General features: G+C 43.2%; 1 protein-coding gene across 1 annotated transcript in view; it reads left to right on the top strand.

The window, feature by feature from the left end:
- SEMA5B (semaphorin 5B) overlaps nt 1-15,412 on the top strand; it is a gene marked incomplete at both ends in the record, with an annotated part of 132,848 nt that overhangs the window by 79,900 nt on the left and 37,536 nt on the right. The window contains 2 exons of the mRNA XM_082056325.1: nt 284-491; nt 14,643-14,760. Of these exons, the coding sequence (XP_081912451.1) occupies nt 284-491; nt 14,643-14,760 (326 nt within the window). The remainder of the gene's footprint in view (nt 1-283; nt 492-14,642; nt 14,761-15,412) is intronic.

The raw sequence follows: 15,412 nt of genomic DNA, 5'->3' as shown, positions 1-15,412 counted from the left end.
CTCGGTGCTCCAACTAGGAAATATTTCCAGGTACTCACTCTCCAGATAGTTCACATCCTTCTGGGTTCCCATTAAATGCATTCACAGACGGTTTCTGTAATGTCTGAGAACTGCTGAGGGTTGTAACCATGTAGCTGGAGCTCTCTCTACCATGGGCAACAAGAGACCCAGAATTAGGTTGAAAGAAGCTGTGCAAAGATGACAATATTTCACTCTTTAGGCAGGTATGAAATTAAGTCAATTCCTCTAAGATTTACTTGCGCATTTTTTCTTGTTCCATTAGAGTACGGCACCATCCTGAAGGCCCTTTCTACCACTAACAGGAGCCTGAAGAGTTGTTATTTAGAGGAAATGCAGATCCTCCCTGATGGACAACGGGAAGCAATCAAGAGTCTCCAAATCCTGCACAGCGACAGGTCGCTCTTTGTGGGCTTAAATAATGGAGTGCTAAAAATTCCTCTGGAGAGATGCTCCATGTACAGAACAGAAGGGTAAGCAAATTTACAACTCTGATATATTCCACTTCAGCCTAAAAAGAAAAGCATCAGGAAAACATATTCCAGCCTGATTTGGTTTAGAATGCTTTTTTTCATCACTACAAGACAAAAGACACTGTTGGAGGTGCATCTCCAAATAGATACATTCATGACAGGAACAATGAGAATGAGCAATATTTTTTTGGTATATATTAATTAATCCTTATCAGAAATTGTGTGTTTACCATAGAAGGACTTCACAATATTTACTTTTTTTTTTTTTTTTTAATTTGACGTTTCAGTGTTGCTTTTGGTAACACTTCTTGTGTTTTGCTGGTAGTTCTTATGGCGGCAGGTTTCTGAATTTGGGCTGCAGCCAGCCTATCCTGGCTTATTGGAGTGATCACCTCTCAGACGTCTGATGAGACAGGGCTGGGCTGCGTGGCAACTTGTTACTGCTTTTGGAACCCAATACCTCATCTCAGTTGTGTGTGACACCTCTTACACCTGGATAGATTCTGTGACTTGATTGTACCTTTTAAAGAGAGCAGTTTTCCACCCAGAAATGGATGTAGAGCGTTTTTACATCCAAATGGTATCCCCCTTGTAAGCAGGTGAAAGAGTGTGATACCCACTGGTTGACATATGCTCAAATAATCTCCTAGAGTGTATAGCAGGGTCTGCTGCAGGTAATTGCTTGTTTACATCTCTTGAAAATACTCGTCCTTCTCCCCTCTTGCTTTTCCCTTGCTTTCCTTGATGAGAGTTTTGTCTGAAACTGGTGTCCTCTGCGCCAGACAGGAGGAAGGATTTTGTTAGCAACGTCTAAACGGATTCCCTCTTTCATGGCCTACTGCAAGATGGCCCTGTTCTCTTGCCAAAACTGATATAGAAAATGTCACCATCATTTTATTTTCAACAAGTAGAGTTTATCTATCAGCTTGTACTGAATTCATGTCTGTCTAAATATAAAAATGCCAGCTCTGTTTTCACTGAACCTCTTCATCATCCCTTTCAGAAAATATAACTTGGTCATTACTGCAAGTTTGACACAGAAGTGTTTAACGTGTAAAGGTTTAGTTGTTTATACAGACAGGCTGACACAGAAGTGTTTAGTGAGAAAAAGAGAACCACAGCTGGAAAATGCCATCCTGTCCTTAGCCCTTAAAAGCAAAGATTGAAAAAGGTAGAACATAACAGCTGTCCTCTTCAGGCTGTGCTGGAGAATTTCAGGGGGAGAATATTTATGTGTGTATACATATATATGATCCATTTTCAAGAGAAATGAGTTCTGCCTTTTCCTAATCTTGAGTTCAGCTTTCCGGTAATTTATAGATTGTGTCCCAGTTTCAGCCTGCATAAGTACTTTGTATGACACTTCCATTAAAACTCAAATGGTGGAGGTTTGCTCAACTGCCTAAAAAGGGGACAAGCAGAGAAAAAGCAGCAGTGGCTGGAGGGCAGACAGGTGGGGGTGGCTCGCAGGAGCACCTTCCACTTAGGACCTGAGGGCTGGCACAGTCCCCTGTTAATATAAGCTTTTCCCAAAAAAACCAGAAACCTGGATCCAAAGAGGTGGCCACAAGCAGCCTCAGTTTTGTGCATTGTACAGCACTGTTTCCTGGCTGAAATTGCTGGGAAGCTTGTGTACCAATGCTGTTTTTTTTCCTAAAACAAACTTTCTGGAGGCATTTTTCAGTGAAATAAGGAAGCAGCCCAGCTCTTTTGGAGATGGAGACTCAAGCTGTTCCTCCATTGACTTGTTTCATGGTACTTTTAGGCAATTTAAGCCAGCTGCTGGACTATACCAGAATGCACAAGACAGGGTCTCCTGACAGCGTGGCGGGTGCATATGTTTGGCAACACGGGAGGTCAAAATTTGCTGAATTTGGGTGCTGGCCAGCAAGTGTACTTGTGTATATTGTAGTGGATCCTTTGGTCCATGGCTGAGTCCTGTAGAGGGATTGTGCATTTGAAAAATGGAGTCAAGAAAGAAGAAAACTTAGGAAAGCCAAGAAGGCCATTATTTATTTGTTTAAAAGGATGTTTGTGACATTATTAATTTTAATCTAAGGGGCTTTTGTAGGAAATTATTCAACTGCAAAGTTTTCAGCTGCAAATGTTGGAACCCTTTTTCCCCTTAGCATCCTGGCTATGTCGGTGATAAGTCAACTTGGCCTCCTTTGTATTTCTTTCAATACTGAACTGTATCGAGAAGGATGTTTTAATTTCCTCCAGTACATTCCACCTGGCACTTCTCCTGGGCCGTGATTTATTGCTTATTGTTGTGTCTATGTTTAATACATGCCAATATGCAGCCACCACTGGAAGAAGGGCTCCCACTCCTACAACACCCCCCACTGACTTTTTTGTTGTGCTGTGACTTCTTGTCTGGCCTCCCTGAAAAGCTCCGCTTTCAGCAGATTTTATAATCTAATCATTTTGTGGGGCGCTCATGAAGCTTTGAGGTGCTGAAGAATTTGTGCCTCCCGGGCAGGAATACCACAACACTGTTTGTTTTTTTTGGCTCTGCCTCGTGTTATCAGGAAACTTTACAGCCTTTTACACCCTTGGGGCTGATGTGGGCTCTCTGTTGCTGACTTAGAGCTCTTGCCTTCACCCTTCTCCCCGGAATGGGCGATCATGTGTCGAGAGAAAATTGATCCCAGCATTGATCCCCCCCAGAGAACCTTGCTGCTCTGCTGCTTTAAAACCTTGGCGCTTGGTACCGAGGCTCAGAAATGGGACAGAGGAAGAAGCAGCAGCAAAGGGAAGAGATGGGAAGGGAAAAGGGTTTCTGCCATCTCCTTTACTGTTTGTTTATTGACACAGCACCAATTTAATCTCTTAAATGGTGACCGGTAGCTCAACCACATGTCTTGATGTAGTTCATTGACCCAATATATTTCTGGGTGTCTGAGCAGTGTTTTGTGTGTGCCCACTGACCTGTCTCGATCTGTCTTTTCAGAACAGCCAGGCTTAGCAACAGAGCAACGGGAAGATGTCTGTAATGTCAGCTGCCCAAATTTACAGGCTGGACTTGGCTGCAGGGGCCTCGCCTTGTGTGTGTTTTTCCTGTTGTACTTCAGTGCTGCCATTCCTCACTCTTGCTGGAAACTATTAGGAAGGTGTCCAATGCGAGCAAAACCTACAAGCCCTTTGAACATGCAGAGTGTTTTGAAGGCTGCTTTGCTGGGTGGTAGCTTGGCTGTGCTTGCTGCTGGATTTTGCATGGCTTTGAAATCTTTCTAACTCCCTGCAATTTTCAAATGAGCTTGTTTGTTTTGTTTTGTTTTGTTTTGTTTTTTACCTCAAGTTGCCCCCAAGCTTTGGGGAGAGAAATTTGGAGAGCCAGCCTTGCAGCTTTATCACTGACACCGTTGTATCTCTAGAATATGTCTGAACAAACCCCTTGATCTGAATTTTAGAGAGGTGAGGACTTCAGATTTGGACCATTACTTTCAGGTGGGGCCTATCTGTAGGGGTAGTTTAGTAATTTTTTCAAAGGATGGGGTTAGATTGGTCAGTTTAGGAACTGCAGTCAAACATGTAGGAAAATGAAGCTGCTTGTAGAGAGCACTTTGTGATGTCTCTGTATTGCAGCATCAGGGCTGTGAGCCTCTGAGCAGACACACATCTGAGGCTGGCCTTGCAGTGATTTTGTAGCCATTTTTTGATTACACATTCGAATGAGGAAAAGAAATTATGTTTGGGAATGAGATCAGAGTCTCTTGAATGCCCACCTTTTCTGATCTCTCTGTCCCGAGCAGTTTATTTTAATGTATTTTATGTTGATAGTCATTCATTCTTTCATCTTCCTCCCTCCAGTTTTCTGCATAAAATCTGCAGTTCGCATAATGCAGGTTGCAGTTCGGGGTGTAGAGTGAGGTTCCGAGAACAGTTTCGCTTGCTTGTCCTCTCCCTATTGATCTGTGCTCAAGTATGGGTATCTCATCAGCTTGTGTGAGGACAACGTCAGGTAAGTCTCATGCTAGTGGAGATACTCTTGCTTTCTGAGGCTGTGAGGAGAGCCAAGTCCTCCTGTGTGCAGCTATGACATGCTCTCATTTGAACTCTGCCTGCTTTTTTGACCTGGTTGGAGCAAGCTTGCTGTTGAGTGACGTTGAGATTTTGCCCTTTTACTTGGCCTAAATTCTGCCGTACATCCCCTCCAGCCATGGTGCTTAGTGCAAAGCTAGCAGAAATGACTCAGCTGACAAGTACTCGTACTTGCTGACTAGAGATCTGCATGAGAAACACAATTCACCTCTAAATAGCTCTGGGCCAATGATCAGACAACTAAGTACATATAGGTGAGTAACTTCTGAAATGGCTCCAGGGAGTTTTCGCAAGAAAAGGGTCAGCAGCCACAGTAAAGAAGCAGAGTTTTTTGCCCTTTTTTCTCTTTCCTGCCTGCCTTCCAGTGTGCAGAACTGGAACTCCAAGCACCATCCCTGTACCACTGCCATACCAGGCTTTAAGGGGGTTGAGATATCACATGGAGATTAGCATTTCCCAGCTTCCGGGAGTGAGGGGAATACAGGCTGGAAATCCTCTGACCTCTTCATCAGAGTGATGACAGTTCCTCAAAGAACAAACAAGGAACTATTGTTGGGTGAAAAGCACAGGAGAGAAAATGTTAAAAGGTAGAGGAGGAAACAAAACAGAGACTGTTTTTGAGCAGAGCCCAGCAACCAGCAGATCACTGAGGCGATGTTGATGGCCAGATTGTTCATCAAAGACCCTGAAAATCCAGCCTCTTCTTCCGAGCTGAGGCTGTTGAAAATCTGGCCCAGATTTTGTTTTGAAAATCTTCTCCCTGAGAGTTAAAAAATATCCAGCACATTGAACATCCCTTTAAAAATAGAGGCAAAAGGAAAGGTAACAGCCTACAAAAATGTGATAAAGCTTAATCATCAATTTCCATCTGCTTTGGCTGATATGGCCTCTCCAAAACTAAGGGAATTAGCTAATTGTTGTAACACCAATAATGCTGAAAAGCTTTGGAAAACTTCATGGGCGGGAAGGAGAGTGTTCGCCCAATCTTTTGTCATCCACAGTATCCAATAATACATCAGAATAAATCACTAAACATCTGGTTTGGCATTCTGGTTGCATTTAAGTAAATAGCAAGACTCCCACTGACAGAGAATTAAGACATCAAACAGAACCACCATCACTAAAGCTCTTGGAAAGAATGAAGTTTGGTATATGAAGTGGGTCTGTGTTCTTTAAATAGAAGTACGAAATTATACCCTTTTCTCTATCCTGAAAACACATTTGCATCTGCTGTAGCGGGCAATTACTCCCATTTTCTTTAATGTAGCTGCTCATATATGTAAAGTTAAGCACATCCATACTATTTGCAGTATATGGACCTTTAAGATTTGAGGAGATGGTACAGGTCTAAGAAACCTGGATGTTAGGATAACAATTGAAGAGCTTCATTTGAATGGTCTGGGAAAGGGATGTCACAATGTGTGTCTGACATTGGAGAAAAAAGAAGGCCAGGGTAACTGGCAATGTAATGTGCAGGGGCATGTTTCCAGTGAAATGCCAGAGAGATTGGTTTTCAGTTCCATCTTATTTGACATTATCTTTAATGGCATGGAAGAAAGAAAATAGCACATTTTGTGGATGGCATTTAAGTATGAGGGAATCACAAATAACAGTGAGGAGAGAAATGCAATGTGGTGCCGGTAGGGAAACCAGCAAGAGGCCGAGTTTGAGGAATAAGCCTGCGCTGAGATTGCTGGTGTTTGCATCACTGAAAAGGAGAGGAGAAGATGAAAGAGTGGAAAGGGGCTCTGCTCTGAACCAGATGAATTATTAAGTTTTTCCCATTTCTTTTAAATGCTCCAACCAATGGCAAGCTTTACATTGATTTTAGAGCTGTCTGTACACTTTTAGGCTTTTACTTGTAGCACCAAACTGTGCAAATGGCCCCGAGTCAATGGTACTGTGGCAGAAGGGGAATTTAGCAGTAGCCAGAGTCGAGGCTGAAACAGATGAAGGTCGCTGCAGAAAAAGCCAAACAAAATCAACTAATTTCAGGGCTCACTGGCTTTTGTCTACTTACCATCATGACTAGGTTGCCAATTTGTTTCAAGGGACTTTGGATTTGCTGGAAAGGAGGAAAAAGCAGGAGGCTGAACGTGCTGAGGGCTTTTGTTTGCTCATTTTTGAAGTGTACTGCCAACATGACCTGGCTCTCAATATCAAGAATGGTTTAGCGTGTGGATCCTTTTACTTCTAGCAGGCTGGCTTTAGGCCAGCTCAGATCAATGATGTCTAAAAGTCATTACCATCTGATGCCTGCTAGGTGGGCTATGGGAAATTAGTTTCAACACAGTGGCAACTGACAGGAAAGCAGGTAGTTTTCTTGGAATATGTAATGTTGGGATGACATTGATGCTATTGTTATACAAACAAGATTAATAACTAAAGCTACCAGCAAGCCCCAGGGCAGATATCCATTGCATCTGTCAATGCTTGTAATTTGCTACTATTATGTCATAAGATTTGTATTCTATGCAATGGTCACGTTCAGCAACATGGCTCCTGATGCAAAGAGTCTGCAGCCTTACTGCTGCCATGGCTGGTTTGCTTCATGTCTCAGGCTTCCAGGCAGCGTACAACGCGGATGTGTCCCATGTTAATACTGAATTAATATACTGCTACAGATGCATCATTAACTTTTTATTAGGAGATGAGCTGTTTTACCTATTTGGGGAGGAGGAAGTATCTGGAGCCAGAGCAAATTTGTTATTGTTGGTTTAAGTTTAAAATTTAAGTACATATCAGTACATAAAATATGTATGGGTTGTAGAAAAACATAATATTGCACTATCTGGTGTCTTTTACTTGTCAAAACACCTACGTATTGTAGATCTATGGGAACACTCCGGTCTACAAAGGGTTAGGGCTGAATTTCAAGAATATCCATTTACTTAAGTGATGTTGTCTCTTGTTATGAAGTGAATGGATATCATTTGATAGCATTTTTATAATTACATGGGAAAAAGTAGTGGATAATATGTTGGCAGGATCATTTCCCCTTTATGCAATGTTAAAATAATGCAGCATTGGGCAAGAGATGTCTTGGATCCTCGGGATGTAGTAGGTGGTCTAATGTTTATTTGCCTTTTCCAACATACATTCATCTACAAAGGCTCTGTCTAGTTGAATCTACATCTTGTTGAGCAGAAAATAATTACTCACAGCTTAACAAAATCCTGCTTTCACAGAGGAACTTCTTGAATATGAATTACTTTGTGCAGCCTGGGTGACAACTGTAGACTGTTTTCAGGTTTCTTTATCATCACTCACATTTCTTGCTAAGTCTTCTGCCTTTGCAGTTTTCTTTCCCCTAAGTTCCCCTTTTCACATAATTTGTGGTTTTTTAATCATCAGCATCTCCCAGAGGCTGCATAAAGCACCTGTCTGTGTCCCTCGCCAATGATTTGCTCTTGCCTATACCACCCTTTTTCCCATATCCATCTGCGTCACCAGACTACAGGAATTTGCCATGTTCCTACAGAAGCCTCAGATCTGCAACCATAGAGCAGAAACACAGGAGCAGAGCACATCTTAATGTGACAGCCACCTCCAGACAGTGACTGACACAGGGCAGAGACAGGAAAGAACACTTGAGTGCACTGATTTGCCCAAGCTGCCCTCCCAAAGGGTTGTTTGGTCCCCTCTGCCTCTTTCCATATGGCAGCCCTGGGGGGCATGTTTTCTTAAGGCTCAAAAGCCTTCGGAGGCTAGGAAATGGTTGTGCTTTGCAATCCAGACAAAGATGCCCTGCATTCAGGAATTCCTTCTGGCTATTGTTTTCATTAGGACTTCAATAGTATCCGAGTTTTCTTCTGGAAGACTGATCCCGTCACTGGTAGCCAGAGGCCCTCTGTACTTCTGTTTTTATTAGAGGTCAGCTTTGTTTGGCACAGTGACAAGAGTTTCTAATAGTGTTTGTGGAGGAACATTTACTCATTTTTTTTTATTAACCTGCTTTACTGATGTAAACATAAATCCAGATTTAATCAGAATTTTTCTCAGGATGGCATTAATCTTCATATTTGAATAAATCCGACATTGTTTTATTTCATGGCCTTAAAATAAAAATAAACACCTACCCAATAAAGAAGTGACTGTTGCTAAAAGATGATGGAATGGGATGTCAGAAAGTAAGAAATGGAATAGTTTGTTGTGTAGATTGTGCGAGGCCATAATCTATAAACCACAATCGATTACAGTGATATTGAAAATGGTAAGGCAGGAGGTGGAAACCAGCAAGCCAAGGTCCCTGATGTGGAAAAGAAAATGAGCTGAAACTTCCTCTGAAAATCCTCTGTCTGTGCATGCTTTCTTTCAAATAAGTTACATGTGTTTGGCTCATAGATGGACTTCAGTTTTAGAGGTCGTTTTACACCATAGCTTTAATTTATACATTCAAAACAAGTCATGTGTGGAGCAGCAACCACTGATGCTAAGCATGTGTGGATGATAAATTACACACGCACTCAACACACGCACACTTCAGCTTTTCCACCTCTGCGTCCAATGCCAAGTGCCAAAATATCAAACCTTGTCTGTCCAGATTAACATCAACTGCAGCCCTGCCAGCGGTGGCACCTGTGAGCTACAGTGTGCTCCTCCTGAGCAGTGCCCTGCTCCACAAATAGCCCCATTAACTGCTTATGAAGTAGGTGGCTACTCGTCTTGAGCAAAGGGCAGTAGCGTCTGGCACGGAATATGTTGTATTCACCAGCTGAGAAATGAAGCTTCTACTTGACCAGCGTCTGACTAAAGCAGCTCAGTTCCACTTGGCTTCTCTTCTCAGTGGGGAAAGATAATGGATTTGTACAGATCACTGGCTCATCTCTGCAGTTTGAATTTTTAAAGGTATCAAAAGTAGAGGTATTGTTTGAAGGTCTGGTGCTTTTTTTCCCCTTTCTAATCTTATTTTCTTAAGCCACGAACATCCTTTTGATTCTTCTTATTCTCTTTTCATGCCATCTGGCTTTAGGGAAGACAGAAGCCCGCTCTTCCTTGCACGGGCTATTGAGGTTGTCAGTAATTATGATTTGGTTGGCTGGAAGCTAATATGATTATTTGTTTAGTTCATCCCCTCCGCAGGTTGATAGCAATGGGACAGTAAGCTAACCTTGTCAGGAAATGTCTGTATGCCAAACACAGCCTCACGCTTGCAAATAACACAGCTAAAACCCCCTTATTGCTTGCAAATGGCTGTTCCCTTGGAGATGACTGCTCGAAGATTGCAACAAACCAGTGGGAAATTCTAAGATCTTATTCCCCAAAAAGAGCAAGATGAGCCCTTGTGCTGCCCGTGCTCCTGAGATGCTGGGCACAGATGAGTGTAGGTTGCTCAGTGCCTTGCACGATCAGGCTTGTAAATGTTTGCACCGCTCCAGCTGATGGCACTGCTGGGGAATGCGCTGGTGGTGCCCATCAGGGTTTAAAGAGCTGGTTGCTTATGGGACTTGTTGTTTCTACCTGGTGAAAATGATGTTCACTGCGGGTTCTAAACTCATCAGCAAAAACACAGAACCCTCTCTTGGCATGATGGCCAGGTTTGGTGAGGAAATGCATTTTGGGAAGGAACTTCTCAGTCTTTGGGTTAACTGCCCTGCCTCTGCGAAGAGTCACATCTTATCGTTCCTTTCCTGTTCGCTTTTAAACACCAAAATGCAGGAGAAAGTGGTAAATTTAAAGAGAAACAATGAAAGTTAGGAGAGCAAGCATATCCTGGCAGATGAGAGGAGCAGAGCCCTTCAGTGTGAATGCTCTGGATGATAGTTTTGTGGCTTTTGGTACAAAAATGGCATTTTTGTGTGTCTTCTGTCTGGCAGTAAGAGCAGGAAGAAGATCTAGGAATTCCTTCTTTCCTTTGGTCTGTCAAAGCTTAATCTCTTTGGTCTGGTTCCGTTGATTTGATGTTCCATTTACTACACAGTCTGAAGCTTTTTAACTCTCAGGGAAAAATGACCAAAAGATGAAGTTATCTAGACCCAGAGCAAATAAAAGCAGTAATGAGAAACTTTTGAACTGTAGACATTTAAGCTTTAATTAAGATTATGAAAGAAGACATCATTCAGGCTATTACAAAAAAAGAGATCTTGGGCAGGACCAGCGTCTTGGAAGCAGAAGCCTTTTTACAGCACTGGCTATTAGTGAAGGCTCAGCACCACCAAGCTTCCAAGACCCCATAAAAACTCTCTGGAGTCATAGGTAAGATTTTCTGTTGGCTCCAGTGGGCTGTGGATAGTGCCCCACTTGCAGCATCTTAATCCTTTATATTATCCCAGATCACTGCTGTAGAAATGATTGCAAGAGCCAACACCAAGGAGGCTCACAGCTCCCAGACAGCAGGCAGCAGGTGAGCTCTTATGAGTAAGATCTTATTTTCATGCAAATGTCCTTGGTAAGTGAGAATAAGGAACTGGAGGAAAAAATACCTTGAATAGGAGACACAAATGGAATTGTTTTTCAATTGAGCGTTTTCAGTGTATGTCTTTATGCCTCAGATAAGACATTTATTGTGAGGCAATGAATTAAAGTGAGTTGCTATTGATGGTAATGCCCTGTCATAATAAATCCAACCTCTTAGAAAACTGTCAAGAGCTATTCTCCAGAGTCCTCACTGAATGTGGTTACTGGATGCCCAGAGGGGAACTGGGGGCACAAACCGTGTGGTATCATCACCATCTTACTTCCACAAACATCCCACTTTGTGGGATTTCATTAACTGAACCATTAGCATTAATGTAGCCAGTGGTAACCTGCCATGCTTGGGTAGTCTTCTGTGATAATGGGTTCCCTCTACCTGTGTGAATTGTGATGGCAGACAATAGCACGTTGTTAGTTCCTTGAGGCATTCACAGCCTGCCACTGAGGACACCCAAGTGTGGTGTTCCCTGTATTCTGTGGTATGAAATCTGGCCTGACTGACACAGTGGCAGAAGTCCCATTGCCTTTGAAGCATCAGAAATTCATTATAGCATGTAAACTCCGTTGTATCTTATTTCACAGTGTTTACATACTGCCCTGTGAGACTTCAGGTCTCCCAGCCTCTGTGAGACTTTTCGGTGGTATCGTAATACAAAATGGTATTTACACATAAACATTTCAATTTATTTTGTGTTATGAGCACAGGGAGATGCTGTGATATATTTACATTTTCCACACTGTGGTGCCTGATCTACCAAGAACAGCAGCATATTTCTGAAGCATTTTGATCTGTGCGTGCATGTATGCATACAGTTATTTGTCTTTTGGTGTGATCTGCTGGTGTGGTTTTACCTTTTAATGACATAAATAGGGATATATATTCTAAAGATATTGTCAGGATATAAATTAGGGTAGATTTGGAAGTGTTCCCTTGAAGTATTTGCCAAAAATGTTGTTCTCTTGCAGTAATGCACATTGTAATGCTTTTCCTGCTTACAAAAGGAAAAAAAAATGAGCAAATTGTGTGTAAGTAAATACAATCCTCCTCACCCGTAAGTGTGTTGCTGTCAGCCAATATAATAGGTTTCTCACCAGAGTCGAGGCAGATGAGTGGGCTCCGAATCCTGAAGGGAAGCAGACAGGATGGCTATTTTGGTTTTAGATTTCAAGTGGTTTGGAGGGCCTGCCGTCAGGCAGGGAGAAATCCCAGGCTGTGATGGCTGTTAAATTACAGAGTGCGCATTTTGACAACTCAACAGAGCCCAGGATGGGCAGGAATTCATCACGCCCAGGACAGAGAGCACAGAGGTGGGATGGCCGTAGCTCCCCACCAACAAGGACTGCACTGGCTTTTGCCGGCAGCCATCACTGTGGCCTCCTGGCGGCTCTGCATCTCGGTTACCGATGGCCCGTCAGCTGGGGGTCGGTGGTGGCAGCAGGGGACTGTGGGCTGTGATTCATGGAGTGCAGCGCTGGGGATCTGTCACTCGCTGCTCCCAGCCCAGAGCAGCACACGAGCTACACGACAGACCTGACGATAGTGCCAGCAAAGCGGTCAGTGCCTCACCGGGATGGATTGCAGCCCGCGGAGCGGCTGAGGGCTGCGGCACAGAACATATGGAGATTATTTCCTGAATTTATGCAGCACATGTTTTCCTATAAATTAAATTCAGAGAAAATGTGTATCATAATGGGGTGATGCTCACAACAGCCTTCCCTGTTATGAATTACAATGACCCCTCTCAGCTCGCTGGATGCCTGGTGAAATGCCTTCATGCAGTTGGAAACAATAGTTGGTATGTGGTGGCAGGGTCTGGACGCCTGACCAAAAGGCTCTCTAAATAAAAGCAGGGGCTTTTTTGCCTTTTTTCTTTTTTCTTCCCTTCCCCCCTTCCCCCCAACTGCTTCTCTCATTCTTCTCTCTACCACCCAGTTTCCTCCTGACGGGCCAAGTTACCAAGAGGGTGGGCAGATGCCCTGGTGCCTGCTCCAAAATTAACGAGTGCTGCCCTTGCTGCGGGGCTGCTGGGTCACCAGGGCAGCTCTGGGGATGGAAACAGCCCCACTTGATGGGTGAGGGGGGTGTACGTTGCCAAAGCAGCAGGATGGAGGTCCTTAGACAGAATAATGAGCAAGGCAGCACGTGTCCCTTCTGTGTCCTTGTACTGAGGATCCCAAGTCTTTTCTAGGCAAATATTTGATGTTCTGTTGCCTGGGGCTGGGACAAAATCATCTTTGCCTTGGGTGTGCTGAAGCAGCTGAAGGAAAAATGCAGTGGAGACACTCATTTTAACTACCTCCCTCCCTAAAGCAGGACAGTTAAAATCATGGTCCTTAACACTCTGTGTGTGAAATCTTTAGTAGAGAAATTGTAGGAGCTGCCATGTAGGACCAAACTGGAAACTCATAATTAAAATATAAATACATTCGTGTGTGTATATATATGTATCTAAAGCATTGAATACCAGACAGCAAAACAATCTCGGCTTTGCTTTGGGGCAAATTGCTGTGGTGTCAGTACAGACTGATAGAGTGTTTTCAGCTGTGCTTAAGGGACTTGCTTTTTCATTTGTGGCTGGTTGGAAGCTAATACAATTTCAAAGATTTCTGGGACGGAACCATTCACATCTCATTGCATTTGATTTTTTTTTTTAAATATATATTTCATTTATCATACTGATAGCTACCCTTAGAATAAATTTTATTACTATCCTATTTAGTTGCTTGAACTGATTTTTTCCCCTTGGTCCCTTGCTGCTGTCTAATTGGCAGTTTTCAAATCATTTGGGACTTTTGGAAAGATCCTATCAGCCTTCTGTGTGATACAAGAGATTGGATCATTGGAATAAAAAATCATGCTGTGAATCTTTTTAAGTTTAGTCCTCTCTTCTTTGTCTTTCACTAATACATGCATGATGTGACTTGTACTGTTATGTTTTCATAATGAAAATTAACAATTTGAAAGCAACTCACAGGAACAACCAGTGCAGCTGAGTTTTTTCGGTACAGACTAATTCTGTGACTGACCTTCTGTTTAGTGGCAGCAGTAACCCTAGTTATTTTTCTTTAGCAGCTCACATGTTGGGAACACACAGCCTGTAAATATGGATTCAGGAGGAAAATGAATACAGCAGTGTTCAAAGCAGCCAAAAGCTTAGAAATAATGTTCTGCTGTAACTTTTCCAAACTGACATCTTGATGTTGGGATTATAAATGAAACCATTGTTCCAGCACAGGCCAAGACTAATAGAAAGCCTTTATTACTGGTCCATTGGCTAATTCTGCTTGTCTAACCCCTTTGGATGGACACAGTGTCAGAAAACATACTCACAGAGCTTGCTTTGTGTGAGATTTGGCCTGCTGAGTGATTACATGGGGGCACAAAGATATCTCAATGACAAGTGTTCTTTGACTAAAATTTGTAAAGTCATTTTCTTTCCCTAGGCCTTGGAGAGAAGTGAACTGATTTTTAATCTACAGCTTCTCTGAGTGATATTTGCTTTGTGTCCTATCACCCTTCTATTCAGCTGTTCTCCCCTTCCAAGCAGGTAAACCTCTGCTTAGAAGAAATTGTTTCTTCTGCTGAGCCTCGGTGCGCTTGACAGCTGTCATATACAAGCACTATACTTGAATATGTGTCTTTAGAGCTAGGCAGTCTTAAACAGCTTTAATCTTTTCTCTTTCCACGTGCAGGGAATGTCTAGGAGCCAGAGATCCCTATTGCGGCTGGGACAGCAAGCAGAAGCGATGCACCACCATTGAGGACAGCTCCAACATGAGCCTGTGGACTCAAAATATCACTGAGTGCCCAGTAAGTGGAAGGAATGGAAATATTTTGTATATACTGGTGTGTGAGTGTGTGCATATGTATAGAAGAAAGAGGGAATATGAGTGTGTGGCAGCTCAAGGACCGGCTGTCAGGAGCACATGGAGAGCCCAGGGGCACACGCTGCCACTAATATCTGTGTGCAGCCTCTTGTTTAGAACACAGAGACCCAAATGTATTTGTTTGCTCTGAAAGGGGGATCCCAAAGCAAGCATTCAGTCCTTCTCAAGCCCACTCATGCCTTGAGTGGATCGTGCTGTTGGGTAATTGCCGAGGACCATGTAAGCGGCAGATGAAAATGGAGCTTTCTCGGGGCTGCTCCACTGTCTGCACAATTTCCTTGGCTTCCCTGCAGCTGGGGAAATGGGAATAGCTGATGTACAGCATCCTCAGGCAGCATCCAGCTCATTTTCCTCTTGGATCCCTGAGCTGGGCCCAGTAAATAATGCTGGTGAAGTGTTGCACTGGCAGGAAGAGGGTTCTAGGCAGCAGCAGAGGAACAGGGCATGCATGGGTGGATGCAGAGGGAACAAAATGATAAAGCATGTGCTAGGGAGCACAAGGGAAGGGGCGAGTGCAACCAAGAGAGGCATGAAGAGAAAGAGATTATTGGGTTCTAACCTCACTTTAGCAGACC

The sequence above is a fragment of the Streptopelia decaocto genome, assembly GCF_964273445.1.
Source record: "Streptopelia decaocto genome assembly, chromosome: 6".
NCBI lineage: Eukaryota > Metazoa > Chordata > Aves > Columbiformes > Columbidae > Streptopelia > Streptopelia decaocto.
Note: the sequence above shows the minus strand (reverse complement) of the source record. Positions and strands in the feature narration are given on the sequence as shown.